Source organism: Vulpes lagopus, chromosome 10 (genome assembly GCF_018345385.1).
Source record: "Vulpes lagopus strain Blue_001 chromosome 10, ASM1834538v1, whole genome shotgun sequence".
NCBI lineage: Eukaryota > Metazoa > Chordata > Mammalia > Carnivora > Canidae > Vulpes > Vulpes lagopus.
Genome location: NC_054833.1, coordinates 17,863,431 through 17,890,360, shown reverse-complemented (window position 1 = coordinate 17,890,360; position 26,930 = coordinate 17,863,431). Strand labels below are relative to the sequence as shown.

The window sequence follows — 26,930 nt, the reverse complement described above, 5'->3', positions numbered from 1 at the left end:
TATTAAAAAAAATCACAGAATAATTTTTATTATAATGAAATTCTTTCTAGACTTTAAATCATCTGTTCACTCTTATAACAGAGAATCATTTAAATAACAGCAACAAAATGGAATGAAGACAAAACAATTAATTGATATTATTATATCAATTTCTTTGATATATCATAATGATACCCAATTAGTTTTGCAGCATGGTCCACTTCCAGTGAAATTCTCAACAGACTGCTAAGATGAGTCCTTCACACTGACATTTTATTCTAAGGTGTGGCAAATGTGGCTCTCTTGATTGCTTCAGAAGTCAAACAGTTAAACAAGTGCTCTGAGGAAGAGGCTGACTTCACAGGTGACCTATCCACAAAAGGATAGCATGCCTTCAGATCCTTTGGTTTTTGTAATAATCCCTTTGGAAAATTAATTATTTGATGATTGTTCCCTTAGAATTCTATTTTAAAGAGGACGAACCACTCCCTACACAGTTTGTGCCAACGTCCTTGACTTTCTCATTTCCAGTGTTTTGTTTATCAGATCATACAGTGATGGTAGTCTTATTTTATCCATATTTTTGCTGTAAACATTGAGAAATATACCGAGGACAACTAACAAACCAGACCACACGTACCTAAGAGGAGAAAGAAGAAAAAGAGTGTTAATATCATGGTAACAGTTTATTGTTAACCACAGAACTTGGTGATGAGTTCACAGTAATTCTGCAATAAAATAAAATTTTCTACTGGAAATCTACAATAGCATTAAAACAAAAAACAGTATTTTTAGATCAGATTAGATAGAATTCCATATCACTTATGTTAAGTATATACAGAGAGACTGGATAAAATGCTAAATGTAGTTCATCTGAATTTTGAAGATAATAGCAAATTTAAGTCCACATCAACAGTCTGAAGAATATACTTAAAGCACTGAATATGTCAATCTGCCAATGGCCATCTTGGGAATCCAGTCTGGCGGTCCAACTCTTTATCCCAGTTGGGTGGAGTATAAAGAGATAAAAAGAAGCACGTCCTGAGAAAGTAGGGGAATTGGCTAGACTGCTATAATGTATACCTAGCACATGGGGAAAGAGAAATTAATTTATAGAAAATACAGTGACTGAAATTTATTTTGTGGTTATCTTTAAGTTTATACATTGATAATTGCTAGGTTTGAACCTTCTTAATTACCAAGCAGCATAAATTTAAATGATATTGATTCCAAACACACACTAGACAGTCAAGAAAACAGTAAATACTTTATAATAAGTCATAAACTAAATAAACTTATATAGAATAATTATCTACCTCAACTCCATTGTTGAGGTAGAGTTAAACTTAACTTTAAAAACTATATATATATGGTTTTGTACATATGTGAGTATATACGAGGGCAAGGTGCAATCCCTTATCTTAAGATGTCACTCACGTTCATTTATACTGGAAACAGGTCACAACGGCGTTAGGACTGTGGTTATAATATGATTTCTTCAAAATAATAACATTTTGAAGCAGAAGATACATCAATAAACTAGGGTTCCATATGAAACTGATACTTTATAAGGAAATTAAGGCTGCTTAGGAGTAAATGTGAAGCCAGGTATCTACAAGTAGAGAAACTTGTTGAATTAAAAAGTACTTACTGAAATGTGAATGGTTTAGCAAAGAACATAAATGAAAGTACAATGGTCATGGCTTTTCTTCCTGTTGTCACTGTAGGGAGAAAAAAGGTTGGCTTAGAATGTACCTACCATCTTGGTAATATTTTGGAAATTATTTTCAACAAATATTTACAGAACCTACTATGTGCCAAGATCTATGTGACACACCAAGAAAACAATGGAAAACAAAAACCAAACAGAAAGTTACTGTTGCTGCTACCATGGAGTTTACAGTCTAGTAGGAGTATAGACATTAAACCATACGGTTAAAGTACAACTGTAATAAGTACTTGATAAAGGGCTATGCTAGTATACTAGGGAGGCAGGTCATCCCTTAGAGACACTTAGTCTGGCAGGAAAGATAGGCTTTCCCAAGGAAGCTATGGTTAGGGAGAGCAGGGGTTAGTCTTTAAAAGCAGTAATAAGCTAAAGCACACACTAACATTTTAATAGCGGTCATCCCTGGGTAAGACCATGAATAATCTTTACAGTCCTCTTTACAAGTCTGCATTAACTTTTACCTGTCTTTCAAGTACTATAAGCAGCCTAAAATCTGCTGTCAGGCTTGAAACCCTCTTCCTGTCCAGGTAGAGGTAGCACCTTGGCATATATCTCCATCGTAGCCTTCTGCCACTTTGCATTATCAGTTGCTACCCTCCCTCTCGACTGTGTCTCTTAGTTCCTTGTCTTATTCATCCTATAATCCTGGACTCTGTGGCTCCTGACACTTATTATCCAAGGCATGAATAAATGAATTCCAAATGAAGAATTTGTTTTGAAAACACATTATCAGAGCCTGATTCTCCAAATCTATTTTTCCTTGTCTGTTGGTAAAGGGACCCCTATTTATACCTGGACATGCCTTCCAGACTTTCCTACAGTCAGGTCTGGTCATATGATGAGGTTTGAGCCAATGAAAAGTGAGCAGAAATTCTATTTCTAGGAAAGGTATGTTCTAGGAAGATTCCATGAAAAGGTATGTTCTTCATCATCTCCCATCCCACTGGCTGAAATGAAGATGAAGATGGCAGAGAAGACAGAAGGAACCTGGTTTCCTAATGAGCGTGGAGTCACCACATGAGCTCAGCAGGCAGTATAGCATGTGGGTTAAGAGCACACATTGGGAGCCAGACTGCCTCACTTGAATCCTAATTCTGCAACTGACTAGCTGGTTGACTACTGGACAGGTCACTTCACCTCCCTGTGCCTCAGTTTACCCTTTGGAAAATGCAACAATAACAGTACCTACTTCATTATGGGATTATTGTGAGATCAACATGAATAATGTATGTAAAACGGCTCCTGGTACATAATAAGGGTTATATGCATGCTGGCTATTATTATTATGGCTAAATTTCTTTTACACAAGACAGAAATAAACCTGTCTGCACCTAACAAGAACTGCATCTCACATTTTTTTATACAATCACAGGGTTTAATCAATACATATCAATTATTATCAAATCTTTTTTGAATAATTATTATTTTATAAGCAAAATTGGAACTTGAGCTTAGTATATGAATTTGCAATCTTTCTTGGTAGCATGAGATGACTTGACAGATTATGGATAGGCCCTGATCTATAATTACATGCCCTCTGTTTACCATTAGCTATGTAAACTTTAAAAAGAGGAGTCATAAATAAATAAACAAAAAAGGGAGTCATGTGTGAACAAGTATAGAGACCCATTAGAAATCAAGTATATTTTTATATAAAGAGAAGTATTTATTCTTTTGCTTAATTTACTCTGTAGTAAATAAGTATCCCCCTAAAACTACAAAATATTAAAATCAGGTAAATGACTAAAGCATTTATGCATTATGATGTAAATCCTACGTATCTCTGATAGACATGGTCAAGTCCAAACCAGTCTCTTTACGAGAGAGAAATGAAGCCCAGAGAAGAGGACAGAATTACTCTCCAGATCACAGGTCATCAGAGCTGGGCCTGGGTCTCCTTCTCTCACATCCCAATCCAGCACACTTCATGGCAGGCCACCCTGCTTCCAATCCTGGGTTTTACTCAGGTCTCTCTCCATATGGGAGATGCTGAGAGTATTTGTTTATCTGGACCATTCACTTGGAAAATGACACAAGGTTAGCACACACAGTCATCTATCCTCCTCACTGGCCTCACTTGTAACCCCTCATCTGTTCTCCTGATTCCTCCAAAGCAAACAAATACAACTACCGCTCCTCTAAAGTGCCAAGCAAAGTTCCTGCATAAAGCAGGTACATGATAATTATTAGGGACAAGAAAGACTAATCTGGTTAATGCTCTAGAAAGTGTACAAATGAAAGGTCCAAAAAGCTTTGTTTAAAATATACCTACCATACTTTAAGTGCATCAAAATGGGGGTTTTTCAGTTATAAATTAAAACTGTATATAAAAGCAGGATTTTCTTCTCCGAGGGTACTTTTTAATAAAAAGTCCTTTTAATGTATTTAAAAGTTAATATTTAGATATATGTATATATTTTATTTTTAAAATTAAACCCTTCAAATAAAAAATTATGAGCAAACATCATTTTCTTTAGAATTTTAAAGAAATATAGGCCAAAAAGATAAATGGATAAAGTCTGACAGTTTCCTTAGTGCAGAGTAGATGTTGCCCATATCTTTTGAAAAGGAACATCAGAGAAAATTTAAATGCTTATTTAATAATCTAAGCAGGTATATCATTCCTACCTGTTACAGCAAGAAGTGCACCGAAAATTTTAATCAAAGCCAGAACAAAGGAGATTCCAAAATACCCAGTGAGGGAAAAAAGGAAAGCATAACCATAGGTCTGAATTGGATTCTGCAACATATAAAAAAAAGACTGTTAGGAAAATGCAAAACAAACCCTGAGGTATTACAAATGAAATAAAACTACAGATTTTAATCAACTTCCTGAGCAATAATAAGCCATTCAACAATGCAGTCAAGCAAAGATTCTTATTTAGTTCTGATTTAATGGAAAAACAATGATGAAATTAAAAATCCCCAACTTTTACATTATGAATCGCTTAAAAATTAACTTATAGGGTAGAGCAAGGATAAAATAAATTTAAATATAAATAATTTCATTTCTGAAATAATTTCTGATCTGCATACATTAAAGGAGTTATCAAATTACATAAATAGAATCTTTTTGAACAAGAAATATAAAGAAATACAGAGGGAACTATTTAATGGAAGATGTTTATTTTAAAAAATGTGATTAGTGTTTACCTTTGAACAAAATGTTACTGCAGGGCCTAATCCACTAGTGCATGTCAATCCCAATAAAATGTACACAAAACCAATTGAATATGAATACAAAACCTACGGTAGATAAAAACAAAGTGGAAAAAAATGCTATCAAACCAAAGGCAGAAAATGAAGAATTTTCAATATATGACTCAATTAATCTATTCAATTAAATCTGAAGAGCAAGTCATTTTTTAAGTTACATCACTGTGTCAATATGGCCTAGCTTTCTGGAGATGATGATTAGATCCTGTTTATAAGTTTACAACTCATTTTATGTACATCATAATACAGTAGTACTGATCCTTTCACATATATAATTACATAATACTCATTTTTTTGCCAGGCTTGATTACTGAACTTGAACCACATTTGAATTTTGGAGTTCCAAAAATATACATAAAACAACTCTAAAGTTATTTATTAAACATCATGAAGTCCAAACATTAAGTTTGTAAAGATATTAACAGATAATGAAAATAAGGAGGATATAGCATATCTATTGCTTGATTTCCCAGTTTTCCTACTAATCTTTCTATCCCAGTTCCTTATACTCCTCATAAGCACAATAAGCAGGGGCTCTGTCATCACACTTGCACACTTGTGAAGTGGTGGGTACTGTGCTACAAATGCTCTACGTGAATTATCCCACTTAACTTCTCACAACCAGACTTTGAGTCAGACACTCTTAATGATCACTCCTCAATCTGCAGATAAACTAAAAAATCAGAGATAGTAAGTCACTTTCCCCCAATAAGAGAGCTCATAATGCTAGGATATAAATGATGTGATCTTAGCCCAGAGTCTCAGCTCTTAACCACTGTATTGTATAGTAACTTTCTAGCTACTTCCACTGCCTTAATTCTCTTATCTTTACCTTATCTAGGAAGAATGCTGATAATGATCAAGAAAACTTCTGACCAAGATTGAAGACTTCTTAAAGATGCCCACTGTGGTGACAAAGTAACTGGAAAGACCATTCCTATACACCCTTACTCTGGTATGCTGTCTAGCAAGGGGTTGGCTATAAAATTAACGTAAACACACACACAATAACTTTCCTATATACAAATACCAACCAGGAAGAAATATAATGAAAGAAAGGGCATTATCTCCAGTTAACAACAGCAAAAAGATGAAACCCCTAACAATTAAGTTCAGTAAGAAATATGCTGGATTTATATGAAAATTTTTTTTTTTTTAAATCTAAAGGACACTTTAAAGCCTCTTGAATAAAAGAAAAGTCATACCTTATTCTTGGACTGAAAGACTAGTGTATAGGTGCCATTCTCCCTAAATTAACTTATAATTCAAATCCATACCAATCACAGTAACAATAGGATTTTCTAGTTTATTTGGGGATAAGAACACCCAAGAATAACTACTGGTAGTAATATTCTGAAAAACAAAAGGAATGATCCTAGTCCCGACAGATGGTAAACGTATGATAAAGCTGCACTCATCATATGGTTCTGGTGCAGAAATAAATTCAAAAGAATACAATTCTGAATCCTACATTAGAATATGATATGATAAAGAAGGCATTTAAGCTGGAAAAGTGGATTTTTAATAAATGTTATTAGGACAAATGGATAGACATATGGAAGAAAAATTTTTTAAAGCTCTGGATGGATCAAAGATTTAATTAGGGGTGCCTGGGTGGCTCAGTCAGTTAAGTGTCCGACTCCTGATTTGGCTCAGGTCATGATCAGGGTTGTGGGATCTGGGCACAGAGCCAGCTTAAGATTCTCTCTCTCTCTCTCCCTCTGTCCCTTCTCTCATTCTCTCTCTCTCACAAAAAAAAAAAAAAAAAAAAGAAAAGAAAAGAAAAAATTAATTAAAAAGGAAACCATAAAATGAATAAAAAACATGGGTAAAATTCTTACACCTTCAGAATTGGGAAAGCCCTTATCAATCATAAGAAGTAGCCAGAAGCCATGAAGGAAAAGATAAAAGATAAACTACAATAAAATTACAAACTTCTAAATGAAAAATAATACCAAATACAAAGAGAGGAGAAAAGTGATGTAACAAAGGATTTCTTTTAATACATAAAAAACTATAAATAAGAAAAAAAAATTATCAAATGCTTAGCAGGGGTAGTAGTATATTTACTTTTGGTTTCTCATAATGTTTGAATGTATTACTTTTATGAAAATAATGATGACAAACTAGTTTAAAAATGCCATGCAAGTCTTCACTACCACAAATATTTCATAAAATTAAGCACAGCACCACTCTGGAGTCTGTCTGCTACGAGGAAAAAGCACAGGAGTACTTACCATTTCTGAATTAGAAGCATTATGCAGTTTCATAGCTTTCTCTTGGACATTTCCAATGACAGCATCTGCACATAGTGCCAGCGAAATAAGAATCACCCCTTCAAGAAAGCATGAGAAAAACATAACCTCCTTATTTAAACATGTGAATGATAATCAAGATTCACCAGAAATTTAATTGGGCTGAAAAACGAAAAGCAGATCTTAAATCACACTGTCTCAGTAGAAGTTAACGGTTTTTATTCACAACCAGCTCTAATCGGCACATATATGATGTTAAAAAAAAAAAATAGCTGATGCTAATGAAGTATGTTAACGTTGTCACACTGTTTCACTATTATATCAAATAATAGTTTTGTCTTTAAGTTAGATGAAATGTTTCAAAGGAATACTGTATTAAACAAATACAGAAGAAACTCTTAGGACCTCTATCAGGACTGAGGACCGATGAAAATCATTTTTTAATTACCTACGTTATTAAGACACATAAACATGCATGCAGTAACCAGTCTTCTGAGTAAGGGTCCTAACAAAAATTCTGCACTTTCTCTTCTGTATAAACCATACTCATAACACACGCTGCTAATGCTTCCCTGGTTGTTTTTGTTTACAAGCACATGGGAAACACAAGAACTTCTCAAACAGTTGGGGAGCAGAATCCTTTCACACTTATAGGATATTCCGCTCTTTTTACAGTTGTTTCTTCCATACTTAATAGTGATTTTATTGACTAGTCAACCGAATTGTTTCAATTAACAGAAACAATTCTCTTCTTAAATTGTTTTTGAACAATTTAAGTAATACTGTTACTTAATAACAATAGGTTATAATAACAGGTACAATTGGCAATAAACAAATCTGGAAATTAACACTCATGCAAATGTGCATGTCAACCTGAGAGCAAGCTGTTAACTCCAAGTGTTTGAGGCACTGCTCACCACCATGGTGCTTTACAGAAAACATAAAAGGCAGCCTGAGTTACTTCTGGGAGTCTGATCAAATTTAAGGAAGCTTCCCATTTGCATTTTTCTTAAACAATGTATAAGCAATCACAAGGAACAGAAAAATACATGTAAGTGTGTGTGCACTTAATTGAGAACTTTCAAGTCTTCATACTCTTCAATTTGCCTTTTGATCGTCTAACCTTGTGGTAATTAGTACCCAATCGTACATTTTTATCCAGTAATTCTGAATGCTCTTTTACTTATTTCAAATGCCAAATCTGTCCTTGAAACAAAAAGACAAGCTGTTGAATATAGTATCCTAGCTCCTAACAGGCTATTCCAAAAATGTTCTGAACAATGACAATGGTGTGAAAATACCTGAATTGCACCCTGAAGGGAATATTTAAAGGCAGACATTTATCTGAATAAGTAAATTCTAATATATTCACTTCATACATTCTAAGTTTTATTTATGTCTATTGTCTATTATATCTGTGTCTAATATGACTATTAACTATCTTAATAGTCAATCTAATCTCCTTTAGATAATATATTGCATTATATCAGGAACTGTGATAAGTGCTCATCAATTATTCTTAATGATGAAGTATTAGGTTCTCATTCTCTTACCAAACATCTCCATGGGAGTCAGAATGTGCTAGCACTACAGCACCATGAGAAGTTGCAGGACCAGTGACACCACCTCATCCCATCATTATCATCACCCTTGCGCCCTGTATGTGCGTGAGCTTTCATATCCATTAGCCCATGACCTCAGTCAACTGTCCTCCCACTGCCCTTGTGTGAGGCAAGCTATCATCATTATCTCTGTTTTAAAGGGGAAGCATTACAGTGTCTGGCAATTTACCCATGGTTATAATTTTAAGTGATCTGAACAGAATTTGAAGCCAGGTCTCTGACTGCAAGTTCTGTGCCTTCTCTAGAACTGCTTTTTCAAAAGTGAAAGAATCAATTGCCTCAGTCGTCTTCATATATAATCTTCCCTTTAGGGTTGCTGACTTGAAGTAGTGCTGAAAAAAATCTAAACCATGTCAGACACATCTGTAACTATAACCTGCTTTCTCAGAGAAAGACTCATTGAAGTAATGATCACTTGTACTGTGAACCATCAAAGTTGAAAGAGATGGAATAAGTCCCAAATCTTCTGGTTAAAGGGTTGCTGCAAAAAGCTCTACTGTACATTTAATCCATTAACTTAGGCTGGTTAACAAGGTAAGTAAAGAAAGCAAACTAATAGCCAGTAAAAATTTTGAGTCTTTGTTATGTAATATTTTTTCTCATGAATAATTAAAAATGTTTCCTCTGTTTCTCAGAGTTCCTCTGAATACCTCTTTTTATTTTCTTTTTCTTTTTTTTCCCCCAGCTGAGGATTTACTGGCATAAATGTAACCATACAGTAAATTTATGAAAAACAGTCAAGGTGTGCCCTCCCCAGCCCATGCCCCCAAGACCCCCTTCTGAGGGAGGGAAGAGACAATGGGGAAATCCCAAAACTGCCTAAGAACATCACCGCCGCTGGAGCCATTCTGGGCTGGCCCAGCAGGGGTGGGAGAAACCAGGTGCCACCTCAGTGCATCTGGTAGTGAGTAGAGCAGGAAAACTCACACAGCTGGCCCATGAAATCCAGGTCGATGGTGAAGTCTAGGTTGTGATTATTCTTGGCACTGAGCCAAACATCAGTGATGCCAAAGATCTTTTTGCCTGTGTTCACTGTTAGGTAGTCCCCCATGTAGAACACTGTCTGCTTCTAGTGTATGCACAGGGACTTGGGGCTGGTGGAGGAGCCCATCCTTTTGTAGCAGTGAGTGAACTTGGATGTTGAAGCAGGCCACAGGGTGTTCCACTTCACTTGCAGGCAGAAGGGAGAAGTGAAGGTCAGGTGTCCCACCTTGACAGTCTAGATGTCCACCTTCTTTATAAGGCAGGTGTCAGTGACCAGCTGCTTGGGATCCACCAGGGGCTTCTTGATGGCCACATCTCTGACACAAGACACGTTAAAGCCATGTACTTTCTCCCACCAGTGGATCTTGTTGTCTTCGTACTGCTGGTCTTTAATGGCTGTCACGTACAGTGTGGCTCAGTCTGGAAAGATTAAGCCACCAGGTGCCAGTCACTTGTCTGGGGTATAGAGCACCACATTGAGCACTGACCTGTAGAAGAGGCAGTAGCCCATCCAGTTACTGATAATCATGTCCACCTTCTCCACCAGAAGCTCTACTTCCTCCGCTTTCCCCTTGATGACAGTCACCACATCCTCAGCATTGGGCTTTTCGCTGTTTTCTGCCTGGCCACAGGAACTCTCCATGATGCAGTCTGAAGCCTTGGGTGACATCATCTTCACCTGTACCTTTTCCTCCTCCTGCCACAAAGAGTCCCCCTCCCCAAACATCTAGGTATTTTATTTTTATTTTTTAAAGATTTTATTTATTCATGAAACACACACACACACACACACACACACACACACACACAGAGAGAGAGAGAGAGAGAGAGGGGAACACAGGCAGAGGGAGAAGCAGGCTCCATGCAGGGAGCCTGACGTGGGACTCAATCCCAGGTCTCTAGGATCACACCCTGGGCTGAAGTACAGCTAAACCGCTGAGCCACCTGGGTTGCCCACATCTAGGTATTTTAAATACCGTTTCTGTCAGTCTAGGAGATAGGATGATAATAAGCTTATGAATAAAACTCAACAGTATAAGAATGACAATACTGTATATAGAAGAATTTCTCTTCAAGGTATTTAGAATAAAAACAATATTCGAACACATTTATTCTTCTTTAGATCTAAATGTACTATAATACCTATTCTGCCTGTGAAAGTTCTAAATTTTATTTATAAAACTCCACCTGGCACACTGTGGGCTAACTTCACAGTGGAAAGTTTAAGCACTTTATGATTCTAACTATATTTAGAGTACACAGTTCAATATTAACATACAGCATAACTTTCCTCTTTAGCTAACACAATGATAAACATACAATTTCAGTTTTTTTAAAAAAATAAAAAAATTACTTTGATTCTCTTATAATGCATATGCATACTCCCAATCAGCCCATGAGAAACTGCTTTATCACGTACTCGATCACAGATGATTTTGACTGGCCGAACAGCCTCTTGTCAGGTCAAAATACAAGAGCACTAAAAACAACTCTTACATTTCCATAACTGTAATATTTTTACTATGTCTTATATGGAAAGTCTGAAAGCTTTATGTCAGATATGAAATCACAGATGTCATATCATCATTTGAAATCCCTATGAAATTGTTGCACCAAAATGTCTGCAAAATCCAGTGGTATGAATAATTTCCTTACCTGTCAGGTTGAAATTTGGTGCAATCGTGCTGTCAGCCAGGGTGAACCATATCAGGCCAAGACTCATACATACTGCAGCAGACACGTCTGCAATATTATAACGTTTCCCTGTGTAAAATAAATGTAAGCCAACCTCATTACACAAATGGCCACTTGGCACAATTTTAGATCTGTGTCTAACCAAGTAGAGCAGGGTGTGCTTTTTATATCCAAAGTCAAAAATATATGAAGAACACATAGATCAATGCCTGAAGTAGTCATAGAAGGGCTTTTGAGAATTAAATGACCAATGAGCACCAACATGTCCTTGTAAGTCAGATATAAAGTCCTACTTTATATATTAGGGTAGTGAGGAAATATGAACATTTAAAGTTTGTGGACACGAGTGCTTCCTTTACCTCACATATAATAGAAGGTATGAATTTTCTTATAGCTTATATATTTTCAAAGTAACCAGAGCAATTATTCAGATTATGACTGTTGAAGTTTGCAACTACGATAACTGGATAACTCCTAGATTGGTGAGAATTAACCTGTTGGAGTATATCCACATTTCAATAATAAAATCATGTAGTGTGACTTTTTCTTAAGGATCGCTAAGGAAATATACATGCATGTGGTTTCTAATAGGGATTGGTCTCTACTTTTTCCTGTATGAACAGTGACCCTGAAATTGTATGTGAAGCAGCTGACATACATACTTTCATTGCAAAGGGCTTTTGTGAGAAGGCGCTGAATGTCAAAAATGAAGTTAGGCGATATAAGAACTTCAGTGATACAGGGACATTTCATTATCAAAACACAACTACAACAAAAACTTGTTCCATTTGCTATTACTGCTTCCTCTTTCACTCCTAACTTCACATAGCTTATAACTTAGTTGGGGCTCTAGAAAGCCAACAAGCCAGAAGAGTTGGTGGAAAAAAAAAAAAAAGGCAGCTCTGCTCAGGTCAAGTTTTATTTCATTGCAAGAATTGTCCAGTTGTTTAATGAAGGCAGAGGGAGGAGTCCTCAGGAACAGAAGAATGAAAGAATTGAAAAAGGGAGATTTCCAGGTATTTCTGAGCTATGCCTTCAATATGCGGTATTTCTGGAAATGTGGTAGATTCCAGATTAAAAGAAAAAAAACAACAAAATACTCTTTTTATTTTTCTCAAGTATGAATCACTGATTTCGAATAGTAGGGTATATTTTAGAATACCTTATTTTTATAAGATGTCACTCAGAATTGTTCCAAGACCGAGAATGTTCAATGAAATTGGAGTTTAATGTTTTTCCTAATGCTAGATGTCATAACATATCCTATTAGTTTCAAACAGTATGAAAATATATCATTACTATACCTTGAATAAAAACTCCTCCTAGCATAACAGGAATCAATTTGCAGCACTTGAAGATGACTTGGGTAGGATAATTCAGGTAGCCCAAGGAAGTATTTGATAACCCCATAGTACCCACAGTTAGAAAAGCTATTATCATGTAGGTTTTTCCTGGTATTCTGTAAAAGACAATTTTTAAAACCTTCATTTCGGGACCCAATTCATACTATTGTAAGATAATGTGTTTACAATGTGCAAATGTCTAGTTTCTGTTGAATATTTCTAGCAATATTGGTGAAGAAGCACTATTTTAGAAGTTATCACACTTGTATAAAAGAATGTTGGTAAAAACAACAATTTACCCTTATTTAATTAATCACAAATGAGAACTGTCAACTGTGTGGAAAAACGGTGTACCAGAGTTAAAGATTCTTACTGATAGAAAATGTTGGTAAGAGTTTTTTTAATAGCTGCTCTATCTATATATACAAAAACTATCTCTACTAAATTTAGAAAAAAAGAGTTGAATTTTAAACAATATTGACCTCCACTGTGGCAAAAGGCACCTTAACTAATTTTCAACTTCTAAAGTGTTGTTCTGTTGCCTAATGTTCCCATCTAGCATTAGGAAAAATATACTCAGCGCTTCTGCTAAAATAACCTGAGCAGTTTATCTCCAGAAAAAGAACACAGTAGCTTAAAACTCTAAATACACTTTTTATTACTGCATTGTTTTAAGATTCAACTCTAACCCTGTATTCCATAAGATGTTAACAATAATCAACTTCAAGATGAAGAATCTGATTCTCTCCTCATGACCCCAAATCGCTACTTTGGGTCCTATTGGAATTTCCTAAAGGGGTTTTTAATTTGGCATCTTCAGAATTTTGAGCTATTATTCCAAGCATATGCTCGCTTTGACTAGATATTTAATGGCCTAAAATAATCTTGTACACTGGTGTGACTAACACATGAAGTACTACTCACATAATCAGATTATGCTGCATACTTAGAAGTAGCTTCCATTTAGGGATCTGTGTTCCTGTTTAAATCAAGACCACAAAATTCTTCCATATTTTTTACTTGGCTAGATATAAGGCAAAATAATTTACTGGAAAATTCAATTAAAATGTATCTTTTCCACTTATATTTCAATTTCGAGGCTGTTCCTACTCAACTGCTAATACAGTAGTCAACGTTTAAAGTCCATGTGGAAATAATGTGGCATGCACATATGCACCAATGTACACAAACACGGATTTACATGCTGTCTGTGGGGTTTAACCCTCAGTGAGGTATCATCAGGGGAGGACAGCACTACTCCTCCAAGTAATGACAGAAGTCATGGTTGATCAAATTCCCTCGGAGATAAACTGTGGCCAGAAAAACAAAAAACAAAATACAAAATACTGAAATCAGAAACAAATCATAAGGAATGGTGATGATGGAGATAGCACAACACAGGTTAGAAAGAAATCCAGCCTAAAATTCAGGAGACCTCTATTCAGAGGGTCACAACTCTGAGAGAAACTTATTGTACAGTCTCATGAAAACCCCAGTTCTCCTCGAGGTGTGTTTGCTCAACGGTGAGACCAGGAGGTTAGATTCATCATCTTCCCGTTCTATTTAATATCCCAATTTCTTACTTCTTTAGGCAGGGTGTGTGTGTGTGTGTGTGTGTGTGTGTGTGATTGTGACTTTCAATAGCTCCTTTGACACCAATTTGACATATCTCCTTTTTTAAAACTTCACCCAAAGCTATAACACAGTTTCAATGTAACTTTGGTAAAAAATAGCAAGTAGTGTATTTAGGGTGGTAGGGCTTACAATATGCTCCCTGCACATTACCACATTTGATCCTCAAATGTCAGAGAATTTAAGAAACTCCCCTGAGGTCTTAGGAGAATTAATTAGAAGCTGTGCCAAGACTCAAATACATGTTTTCTGACTCCAAATCCTTTATTCTTTCAAGTATGTAGGTATTCATATAAACAGGAAAAAAGAAAGAAAGAAAGAAAGAAAGAAAGAAAGAAAAAAAAAAACTAAGCCAAGAGTTTGGCTGTCTAAAGGTCTAAAGAGCAGTGCCACTTAAATTCAGAAATATATGATTGAGCATATTTTCACTGTAACATACCTTTGATAGCTTTTTCTAAAAATGTTTTTAATGTGCTTTGGAAATGAAAAGGTTTCAGTTCATAATTATATTTATTATACATCTGTAAATTCTTCTCCTATACTCCTTCATTTCTGTTTAAATCAAACACAAATTATTTTAACTTTAAAACTGTTATGGTCATTTGATTTAAGGGTTGGGATAAACATGGCTGGAAGCCCATTCCCTATTTCATTAGCGTAGATGAGAGAGAGGTGTTACCTTTTTTTTTTTTTTTTCTTTTTTTTTTTAAAGTAGGCTCCATGCTCAGTGTGGATCCCAATACTTAGGACCCGGAGATCAAGTTCTGACCCGAGATCCAGAGTTGGATGCTTACCTGACTCAGCCACCCCTAGAAGTGTATCTTTTTTGAAGGGGGTGTATCTTTGTGTCACTTTCCATTTTACAAAGATAGCATTAGGTTCCTTTACTTTGGAAACAGAGGTCCAGCAGTTTGTAACTGGTAATGAATCATCATGCTTTCCTATACATTAGTCTTGACAGATATATTTAATTCTTTCTTTTTTTTTTTTTTTTAATTTTTTATTTATTTATGATAGTTACAGAGAGAGAGAGAGGCAGAGACACAGGCGGAAGGAGAAGCAGGCTCCATGCACCGGAAGCCCGATGTGGGACTCGATCCCGGGTCTCCAGAATCGCGCCCTGGGCCAAAGGCAGGCGCCAAACCGCTGCGCCACCCAGGGATCCCCTATTTAATTCTTTCTATCTTATTACCTGTATGGCTGAGTACTGCAGTTTCAGAACATGAAAATAATACAGATGCTATCCTCAGATTCAAACATTTTTTACTATCACTGCTATAATAATTTACTGGCAATAAAGAGAGGTTGAGGGGTAAAATTAGAAATATGAAGGAATACTTAAACACTTAAAATTTTATAGTTACTTTGAGTTACGAATCTCAAAAACAGTTTTTAAGAAAAAACAGTAGCTGTGAATATATATTTAATTTTTTTTTTTTTGGAAAGACTAAACACCTCTATCAATGAAGACAGGATATTAGTATTATAGCTCCTTGATACATTTAAACTGCATAGTGTATACATGAAATATTCACATCTTAGAGTCTGATATGACAGGATAACCACATTTACATTACCAAGAAGTTACATTCAATTTCCTAACCTCCTCTTGTTTATAATCAGGTTTGCATTGCATATTGTTCTATAGATCTTTAAAAATATTTTGAGATCTTTCTCAAATCTAGATAGTCAAGTCAAATGTCAAACTCCTTTGGTTCTGATGAAAAGGCATGCTATGAAATTTCTGATGTCTAAACATGCAGTCTCAGTGACTGGACATCATAAGGCAATGTTAAATGGAATATATCCCATGAAACAAAACATTAGCTGTACATTTAAAAAACCGCTATAAAAATGGCACTGATTGTTCATTTCACCACTTTGATCTTTTAGTAGCACTGTCAATCTTTCAGTAATCACACGCAGTTCAGTTAAATTTACAAGAACACGTATGTAAATCTGAGTACTTTCTCCTGTTTCAAGAAGATACATTTACTGTAAGTTGAACCTAAACTACATTTTTCTAGTAACATAACACTACAAGACTACTTTTTCTCAGTGTACAATGGAAATATACTTAATACTTTTTAATAAGTTGGTTATACTGATAAAAACCTTGGGGCATTAGATATGTTTTATTAATTGCAAATGTATATATTTCATGTATAATACACTCCCTGTTTCCAAGGAGCAAAACAAAAAATTTATTACTAATGAACTTAACACTCAAAAAAAAAATAAAAACCACATACCTTCTCCTTTTGTCCTGAATAAGCTGAAGTTCTATTAGGCCAAATAAGGAGTAAAATGCAAACTGTACTAACGTAAGGTACCAGCCATAGGACTTAAAACCCTCCATTGAAAATATTAATTCCTGTCAAAAGATACATGAGTACTGTTAAGTTCCAGGGCAGACCAATTTTCTCACAATAAATTCATATAAACACGACATTTTAAAAGAACTCAAGCCTCACCCCCAACAACAAAACATAATACATAAAATAAACACTAAAATCACAAGGCTTCTCAGAGGTAAAATTAGAGAAATTCAGGAGGCCGTTTCAAAGACCTGATACTAGATATACAGGTGAGAAAGTAAAGGGAGGGAGGGATAAGTATAAAGCAGTTATCCCAGGCTTTTCTTTTTTTAACATGCCAAAATTAACAATTGCCCCAACAATGTGAAAGGTAGCTGGTTCAAGGACTCATTTACTTTATCACAAATATATTTCATTAAGAGTCTATTATCTCCGGCTTATTTTTCTATAGGAATTTAATCAGTTGAAACCAATAATATTATTTTTTGGGAATATCTGTGCCACACATTATGCAAAATTTCTCCTTGTAAAGGAAATGGTTACTTTGTCAATACATAATGTTCTATCATGAAGCAACATTCCATTAACTGTTAATAAGCCACTAAGAAGACTTGTTAAGTCTTACTTAAGTAAGACAATAAATCACTCCCCCCACCACAGACTCTGAACTAGATTTTGTATATTTAGGATAGGGTAATTCCCTGAATTTAGATTTCATATGCAATAAATCTGAAAGATATTTAGGATTTTTCTGGCATAAAAACTATAAAATATGAAAATAGCTTTATTACATATGGTAGCATTCAGATAGATTTCACTATACTGTATATATGCAGCTAACAAAACCCCATTTTCTTTATTTTAACATGCTATTATATGTAAGAGTTAGTAGCAATGTCCGTTTTCACAAAGTGAAAGTAATATTTATTTAATTTTAAAAGCTTTGCATATCTTACAAGTTAAAAATCTCTGATCATTAAACGGAAAAAGATTAATAAAATTTGTAGGGTAAATTTCTAATTCATTTTCCTTCACAATGGTTAACTGTACCCAAATTATTTGGTAATAATGGTATTCTGAAGAATAAAAAAATTTCTCAACAAGAAACTGAAATCTGTATTTAACAAAATTTACTATTTTTCATCGTTCTTCATTGTGATATCTGAATGTTTGTATCATCATCTAGTGGGGAAATTAGTTACTATAAATATTAAGATTTTTAATTCATGTTTTAGTTTTACACTAATACTCCTCATAGCATTTTTACAAACTAAGAAATAGTCAATTCCACCATTTTCTTTATTTACACTTCCTTTTATATTTTATCTCTATAGAACAATGGGAAAGAGTACAATAATTTTTAAGATCATTCTGATTAATCCTAAACAATACCAGAAATATTAACTGTGTTTCAACAAACCACATCCCTTTCTATTTCTTGAATTATAATGGATTTTCTCACATTAGAAAGCTGCATAAAAAAGCAGAGCTGGTAATGGCTGAAATACTAATGAACTGACCATTAGGAATAGTAGTCCCTATCCAAACAGTGTTCATATTAGCATGGCTCCTCACCCATCCAGCCATGTCTTTGAAGGCCAGAAATTTGCTGCTTGTCAAATGTATATAACTATCCCATAACATAGTACAAATTGGAGACAAATTGTGGCAATGTTAGAAATGTTTTGCACAGGTGAAGAGGTGTTTTGCACAGAAAAATAAGGTTCTGACAAAATTAGATTTGAAGAGGAAGCCAAAAAAGAATGAGAACACAACAGGTGCTTTATAAAAAGAACAATTTAGATAGTATAGGATTAAAGACATCTCCTGGAAAACTATAAAGTGTCCTGATAGACTTCTTCAAAAGGGAGCATTTATTACTGAGCTCCAAGGATCAACAATGGACTAGATTATGGCTTTTGTGTTATTATTCAATTTATTCGAGAATTATGTTCTAAAATACCAGTGGAGACTTGAATCACTGTCTTTTAGAAACATATGGGTGCAATCATTACCTATATTGTTTAACATGTTTCAATTTTTTCATAATTTTTTTAAGATTGTCTGTTTGCTGCTCCCCATCTGAAATATTTAACTATGAAATTTTGATCTCTGCTAAAAGTAGCAGACTTTTAAGAACTATTTTCTATAGTAAAAAACTAAAAAAAATGTGAATAAAGTGGCATCCTGTAAGGAAAAATATCTTGGACAAAACTAGTAGTAATGCCCATATTGACCTCAATTGTTACAAATAATTAGCATCTTGTAAATAACTTTTTTACCTGTAAATATCCATAAATTAGGTAAAATACAAAAACTCCAGCAACACATATGAAAAACTGAGTAAGTTTGTTAAATCTGCTGAGATTTATGCCAAGCACTACAATGTCATCTATTGACTTGATGTGTGGTGACATTGTCTGTGTTTTGGGAGGGACACTGATAGAAATGTATTTCCTGGAGTTGTTGAACTTGAGATCCATTGTTCTTGTTTTGCTGCATTCAGTGCTTCTAAAATTATCTTTGTTGGTTTCCTCTCCTTTGTTCAGTGTTTCTTGTGCTTGCTGAGGCAAGTCCTAAAGAAGGAAATAAGCAATTAAAGCAAAACATTTGGATAAGATACTATGCTCCAAATATTTCATATCACAGTTTAAAATTATACAGGTAAATGTCATCCTCTCTGGATGTTAATATATTAATTCCTATATTCAAGCTTCTAAGCAATCAAAACCAAGGTCTACTCTCCAATTTATCTTCACCTGATAAAGATCAATACATCACTAAATATGTGCCATTCTCATTTCCACAGCAAAAATCAAAAGCTAACTTGGTGTTTCTTTTTTTTTTTTTTTAGTGTTTATTTCATCATAGAAGTATGTTTTTATTATGGTTTTATATGTATTAAGCATATAATTTCTAAAGTCCATGAAGTTTGAGTAACATCTTTAACATTAAAGTCAATCTTTGATTGCAGAAAAGAGCTGATACTCCATTAAATATTAAGCCAATTCTAAAATGCATTTGCTAATGATGTTTTAAAATAAACAAGTATACGTTACTTAAAAAACCTAGATTTATCCGAGATAATAGAAAGGATAATATGCTTTAGCAACAGCATTTCTTAGGTTAAAAAAAGTTTTCTTTGGAGAAAATCATTAATTTTTATTTATTTATTAAAGATTGTATTTATTTATTCATGAGACACACAGAGAGAGGCAGAGGCAGAGACACAGGCAGAGGGAGAAGCAGGATCCATGAAGGGAGCCCGATGAGGGTCTCTGGGATCACACCCTGGGCTGAAGGCGGCGCTAAACCGCTGAGCCACCCAGGCTGCCCTCATTTTAATTTAAAAAGTTTTTGGGGAGGGATCCCTGGGTGGCGCAGCGGTTTGGCGCCTGCCTTTGGCCCAGGGCGCGATCCTGGAGACCTGGGATCGAATCCCACATCGGGCTCCCGGTGCATGGAGCCTGCTTCTCCCTCTGCCTGTGTCTCTGCCTCTCTGTCTCTCTCTGTGTGACTATCATGAATAAATAAATAAAATCTTAAAAAAAAAAAAATAAAAAAAAAAAAATAAAAAGTTTTTGGGGAGTTGTTGTTCAATGAATATCCAATTACAGTTAAACAAGATAAGTAAATTCCAGAGACCTGCTATGACATAGTGCCCACAGTTAACACAGTGGTGTGCACTTAAAAATTTGTTAAGAGGTAGGTACCATGGTAAACATTCTTAAACACAAACACACACACACACACACACACAAATGGGGAAATATGGAAGGTTCTGGAGGTGACAAATGTGCATTACTTTGATCATTATGGTGATGGTATCACAGGTGCATGTGTATGTCCAGACTCATTAAATTTGTGTATGTTATACATGTACGTTTTTTTTTTTGTATAAAATTATACCTCTATATAACTGTTTTATTAAAAAGAAATAAAGAAGCCTCTGGGATTAGAAAAAGTTGGGAAACATTTTCTGTCAAGACTGTGAAAAAAAAATCACGAGGGCTCCGTATATGATTGTCAGTTTCTCTTCGGATTTATATAAACCGAAGAATGAGTTCCATGTAAAAGTTGAGGAGAGAGTGAAAAATTATGACAATTAAAGAACAAACTTATGATGAAAAAATTATCTTCCTAGAAAAGGCTGTTTGTTACAATCCCAATGGGAACTAAAATTTATAGTAGTTGAGGAAAGAGGATAGATAAGGATATTTTTGACAGATTTGGAAATCTTTTTAAAAGAAACTGTCATGAGGGCTTAAAATGGCAAGAATTAGTCACTTCTTCATGATCACTTCTCCTTTGCTGGTTACAGAGATTAAGGAGGCCACCCTCAGTAATTTAAATTCAGACCAAGGTTCGGACTGCAACTTGTAACTAACAATACTCAGGCATCAAAGAATACTTTTTTTTTTTTTTTTTTTTTACAGAGCACCTGCCAAATTTCTAAATAGAAAAAAGCATAATTTTAAAAAGTTTTACTGTATTTCTATTCCTTTACCTGTTTCTTCTTCTTTATATATCGTTCTTCCTTCCCACACTGCTTCAATCAGTCATCTCTGAGTTAAGACTTTTTAAGTCATCTTGCAGGATACCCTTGAGATCTGACTTTCTTTATAGATCATGCTTTAAATGATCTTGAATGTAGAAGAAACAAAAACCCAAGTAACTACTTTCCATGTGTGCAGGCATGGCTATAGAGTACTATTCAAATAAATCTGGCCCCAGGTAAACTTCTCCACCCTCTACCTCTTTCAATCAAGCCCTGAACTGCCCACAATGAACTACTATCGCATTCCCGAAATACACCATGGACTTTTAAACACCCTTGCCTTATGTTCATGATGGCCTTTCAGCCTTAATGTCTTCTTCCTCTAGGTCAGGATTTGAAATAAACTTTAGTTTTCCTTCTTTTGTGATACTCTCCTTAATCCCCACAGTTGGGAGAGAAGAACACTGGAAAGGCAAGACTCAAATCTTACTTGTCTCTGCATCCTTGGTATCCATAGCATACTCTGCACCGAAATACTCAGATGAACCAAATAAACTGGCCCTTGCCCTGGATGCCCTCAACACCCCACCTTGCAATCACTTTGCTGTCTACCTGAATACAATTTTTCAAAGGTACTCTGGCAAACTTCATGAGCAATGCTAAATATCGTACAGAAAACAGAGGTTGGGAATGTACAAATAATGATTATATGTTTATGCGGAGAGAATAGAAGACTTCTTTCCTGTTTTTATTGTTTCCAAAATTTCTCCCCCAATCACCTTCTGCTGAGGTGTTTTTAACTTAGCAAAACGGCTGGCATACTGTAATGACTCAATAAAATTACAGCTATCGTTATCAGAAAGCTGTACAGAATGGCGCTTTCCCTATGCTTTAGATTTTGACAAATCTGACTTCAAAACCCAGCTTTGCTCCTGATTAGCTGAAAAGCCTTGGGCAAATTACTTAACCTTTTTGAACGTTAGGCTGTACATCTTTGAAAGGGGGGTAAAAAAAAGTGCCTAGCATAGAATTTTTGTTAGGACTTCATGAAATAAATGTAAAAGTGCCTGGCATACAGTCAGACAGACCACAAATGTTGGCTGTCCTTTAACTTTTAGAACTTGCTAGTGTGACATGGTCTGCTGACACGGATTCATCACCCTTTTGATGTGCAGCTAGAAATATTAATCTGGATTTCCAACCCAGACTTCTCTCTATTTCCAAAGGCTTCTTCAAAAGCATTTCTACTCATGATTTTCACTGAAACCTCATTTTAAGTGTCCATAAGTGAACTCATTATGTTCCCCTCCAAACAAACCTGCTCTTCCTATATTCCCAATCTCATTTACTGGCATTTTATTAGATCCTTTCCTTTTCTCCACATTCTATGTTTTGCCAAGGTTCCTGATGACTCTACATCCATAACTACACCGAGAATCTGTTTCTGACCCTACCATTAGTAGCTGTTTTCTCTTGTGTAGATCACTAGATTAGCCTGTTTAATCTCTTCTTCCCTTTCTGATCCCTTTCACGCTGCTCAACATGAATGCTCAGTATGCTGCACTTCTGATTAAAGTCCTATACATTATAAGCTGGTTGATTCTCAGGACTCTCCTAGCACTTTACAGATATTTTTACAAATACCTAGGTCATAACGGCGTAACTTTTTTAGGTCTGCTTCTCTCACAAGCTTATGAAATCCTTCAGGGAAGAGACCAAACCATTTTCACTGTTTCTGCACATAGTGAAATAGGAAACGAAGGACTCTATTGCACTTTAGTAAGCACCGTTTTAATCAACAGGATCCTGCTCCTTGCCGACCATTTGCTGCTTTTAACACACCTATTGGCAATCTTAGGAGCCGCAGTTCTGTGCCGGACATGGACATGTAGAGTTAAATCCCTCCAGCACTGTCACTTCTTGGACATCTGTGCCAAAATATTGACATCGCCACTGAAATTTCCCACAAAGCATCTGAAATGAACATGGAAATAAATTCATTTCCTTTGCTTACTTGATGTCCCAGCACCAGATAATCTGCCCTGCAAGGCCGTGCATTTAGGATGCACTTTTATTAATGAGAACATCACTGGTCAGATCATGTGACTGATGAAGGAAGATACTGTAAACTCTGATACCCAGTAACTGTGATCCTAAATGTTTGCCATATGCCTTCCATTTCAGACATTAATGACGGTTACTAATCAACATCTAAAGAAACTAGGCCAGTGTCCTTTTGTTACAGGAAAAATCAAATCAAATCAAAGGATCAATATTTTGCTTTGCTTTAGAAGCTCACAGTAACCCTTGAAACTCGGAACAAAAAACCCACAGGTGTGAATCACTGCCTGAGGTCTCTTCCTAAAGAAAAGACAGAGACTTAACACTACTTGGTGGTACCAAATAGCTGCTAAAACGGAATTAAAAGGCAGGATTTCTAGCACATACTGATATTTAGAAGTCAAATAACTGGTGATAGCACTGATTTAAAATGACCTACTTAAGTCAAAAATCATTTCAGTTGATTTCTTAATCTAGGTTTTTCCAACCTTTAGAAGAGTCTCCCACTTGGAAAGGGTAGCGTATGAGGCAGTTTTGTCATTATAGTGCAAATGACCCGAACAGATTTGATTCTGTAATTTTGTCACACTCAAGGTCACAAATGATCTTGCCACACTATATATGAAGTGGACTCTAAATATTCACTGGGACCTATGGGGGTTATGAGTATAAAACAACGGAAAACAAGATTTCGGTCTCATTTCTTCGTACACACTTAATTACACAAGGCTCAAGAAACAGGGAGCTAATTTTTGACGGTCTATTTTTTTTCCCAAGGGATAAATCTAAATTTAGGATTTGATACAATATTAGGAGATTAAGTACAAATAACACTTTGTCTAAATCGTTTTCAGATGCTGCCCTAACTCTCTCTTCAAAGTCCCAAACTATCCCAATCCACTCAGGAAAGCATGAATCCAAAAACCGATTCTCAACTTCTGAGATCCTACCATAGAAGAAATGCAGATACCCCACCAACGCTAAAAAACCAAAAACCAAAAACCAAAACCCTCCGTTAGCAAAGCAAAGCAAGCATTCCACTTTCTTTCAGTGTTTCTTTAAAAGAAAAATAAGGTGGTGGTGGGGGGAGAAATTTAAGCTGCAGAAACTGGAGGATCTGCATGACGTCTAGGGGAAGTTTAGGTGATAGACGTAATAACCTGGCAAGAACGAGCACTTTGCAAGAACGAGCACCTGGCAAGAACCAGCACCTTGCAAGAACCAGCACCTGGGAAGAACGAGCACCTTGCAAGAACGAGCACATGGCAAGAACCAGCACCTGGCAAGAACGAGCACCTCGCAAGAACCAGCACCTGGCAAGAATGAGCATCTTGCAAGAACCAGCACCTGGCAAGAACGAGCACCTTGCAAGAACGAGCACCTGGCAAGAACGAGCACCTGGCAAGAACGAGCACCTGGCAAGAACGAGGATCTTGCAAGAACCAGCAACTGGCAAGAACGAGCATCTTGCAAGAACCAGCAACTGGCAAGAACCAGCACCTGGCAAGAACGAGCACCTTGCAAGAAGCAGCACCTTGCAAGAACCAGCACCTGGCAAGAACGAGCACCTGGCAAGAACGAGCACCTTGCAAGAACTAGCACCTGGCAAGAACCAGCACCTTGCAAGAACAAGCACCTTGCAAGAACCACCACCTGGCAAGAACGAGCACCTTGCAAGAACCAGCACCTTGCAAGAACCAAAACCTGGCAAGAATGAGCACCTTGCAAGAACTAGCACCTGGCAAGAACCAGCACCTTGCAAGAACAAGCACCTTGCAAGAACCACCACCTGGCAAGAACGAGCACCTTGCAAGAACCAGCACCTTGCAAGAACCAAAACCTGGCAAGAATGAGCACCTTGCAAGAACCAGAACCTGGCAAGAACGAGCACCTTGCAAGAACCACTACCTGGCAAGAACGAGTACCTTGCAAGAACCAGCACCTGGCAAGAACGAGCACCTTGCAAGAACGAGCACCTGGCAAGAACGAGCACCTGGCAAGAACCACCACCTGGCAAGAACGAGCACCTTGCAAGAACCAGCACCTGGCAAGAATGAGCATCTTGCAAGAACCAGCACCTGGCAAGAACGAGCACCTTGCAAGAACGAGCACCTGGCAAGAACGAGCACCTGGCAAGAACGAGCACCTGGCAAGAACGAGGATCTTGCAAGAACCAGCAACTGGCAAGAACGAGCATCTTGCAAGAACCAGCAACTGGCAAGAACCAGCACCTGGCAAGAACGAGCACCTTGCAAGAAGCAGCACCTTGCAAGAACCAGCACCTGGCAAGAACGAGCACCTGGCAAGAACGAGCACCTTGCAAGAACTAGCACCTGGCAAGAACCAGCACCTTGCAAGAACAAGCACCTTGCAAGAACCACCACCTGGCAAGAACGAGCACCTTGCAAGAACCAGCACCTTGCAAGAACCAAAACCTGGCAAGAATGAGCACCTTGCAAGAACCAGCACCTGGCAAGAACCAGCACCTTGCAAGAACGAGCACCTTGCAAGAACCACCACCTGGCAAGAACGAGCACCTTGCAAGAACCAGCACCTTGCAAGAACCAGCACCTGGCAAGAACGAGCACCTTGCAAGAACCACCACCTGGCAAGAACGAGCACCTTGCAAGAACCAGCACCTTGCAAGAACCAGCACCTGGCAAGAACGAGCACCTGGCAAGAACCAGCACCTTGCAAGAACGAGCACCTTGCGCTACAAATCACGCGGCCAGCAGATGACCCCAAGTCCCCCCAGCTAGCACAGAACCCGGAAGTAGCTCCCAGATGCAGTCTTGGGAGCCCAGGCCACGGGCGGTTCTCCGGTTCCCCTGGCGATGAGCCTACAAGGCCCTCCCGGAGGGCTGAGCCCACAGACAGGGCCTGGGGCAGTGCCAGCCAGCCGCAGGGCGGGGAGAGGGCGGGGAGGCGCCGGGACTGCTCCCCAGAGCCGCGCCCGCAGGTTTCCGCCCTGTAACGAAGGCAGTCACCGGGCTCTCCATCCCGACCCCGCACGCTCCTCGGAGAGGAGGATAAACTGTGCCAAGATTCTCCGGGGGGGGGGGGGGGTCGGGCCCCACACGCGGCGAAGGGTCGGAGGGGAGGGGGGACACGTCCACTCCAGGGCCGGCCGTCACCCGAAACGGTGACCGCAGCCCGAGTGGCGCCAGCCCGACGGAGCGTCTCCCCCTCCCGGGTCCGTCGCCATCACCTCCTTCTTCTCCTCTCCGCCTACTCCTGCGCTTTCCACCGCCGTCGCCGCCTCCTCGCAGGGGGCTCGCATCGCCGGCGCCCGCGCGCCACTTCCGCCTACGTGTCTCCGCGCGCGTGCGCGGTTGTGCCGCCCCGCCCCCTGGGCGGCCTGGGCCCTCGGGGGGCGGGGCGGGGCGGGGCGCGGTCAGCCCTCGCGCATGCTCCGTGCTCTCCGAAAGGCGGCGGGAGCGTAGTGGGCCTGGCGGCGCGAGGGCCGCCCTTCCGCGCTCGGGAGCGGGGAGCGTCGATCCGGTCGAGCGTTCTCATCCGACGATCGGCGCTCGCCTGTTGCGGGGCTGGGAGCCTCTGCAGCCTCCCCGGTGCTGCGGCTGGCGCTGCCTGTGCCTCA

The 26,930-nt window shown here is 37.7% G+C and overlaps 1 protein-coding gene across 8 annotated transcripts; it reads right to left on the bottom strand.

The window, feature by feature from the left end:
- Window positions 1–2: 2 nt before the first annotated feature.
- Window positions 3–26,655, bottom strand: SLC35B3 (solute carrier family 35 member B3). 8 transcript variants are annotated; one of them, XM_041771267.1, is made up of 12 exons: window positions 26,541–26,652; window positions 23,114–23,245; window positions 21,281–21,416; window positions 19,056–19,349; window positions 16,708–16,829; window positions 12,785–12,939; window positions 11,442–11,549; window positions 7,162–7,259; window positions 4,862–4,954; window positions 4,337–4,448; window positions 1,631–1,700; window positions 3–619 (listed from the first exon to the last, which is right to left on the bottom strand). In XM_041771267.1, exons 4-12 carry the CDS (start codon window positions 19,254–19,256, stop codon window positions 469–471), a joined length of 1,110 nt encoding a protein of 369 aa, XP_041627201.1. In that variant the 5' UTR covers window positions 19,257–19,349; window positions 21,281–21,416; window positions 23,114–23,245; window positions 26,541–26,652; the 3' UTR covers window positions 3–468. The 8 variants fall into 8 exon arrangements, 5 of the variants coding, with proteins under 5 accessions (XP_041627201.1, XP_041627198.1, XP_041627197.1 ...); XM_041771264.1 differs by lacking the exon at window positions 23,114–23,245 and having other exon boundaries at window positions 26,541–26,653; XM_041771263.1 differs by lacking the exon at window positions 26,541–26,652 and having other exon boundaries at window positions 23,114–24,345.
- Window positions 26,656–26,930: the final 275 nt, after the last annotated feature.

Coding starts and splice junctions, on each gene's coding strand:
- SLC35B3 (XM_041771262.1), bottom strand. CDS start 26,612: ATGCGAGCCCCCTGCGAGGAGGCGGCGACGGCGGTGGAAAGCGCAGGA. Junction 16,830..19,055: donor TAATTTATGGATATTTACAG/GTAAAAAAGTTA, acceptor ATCTTTTGACAG/GAATTAATATTTTCAATGGA. Junction 620..1,630: donor GCTAAACCATTCACATTTCA/GTAAGTACTTTT, acceptor TTCTCCTCTTAG/GTACGTGTGGTCTGGTTTGT.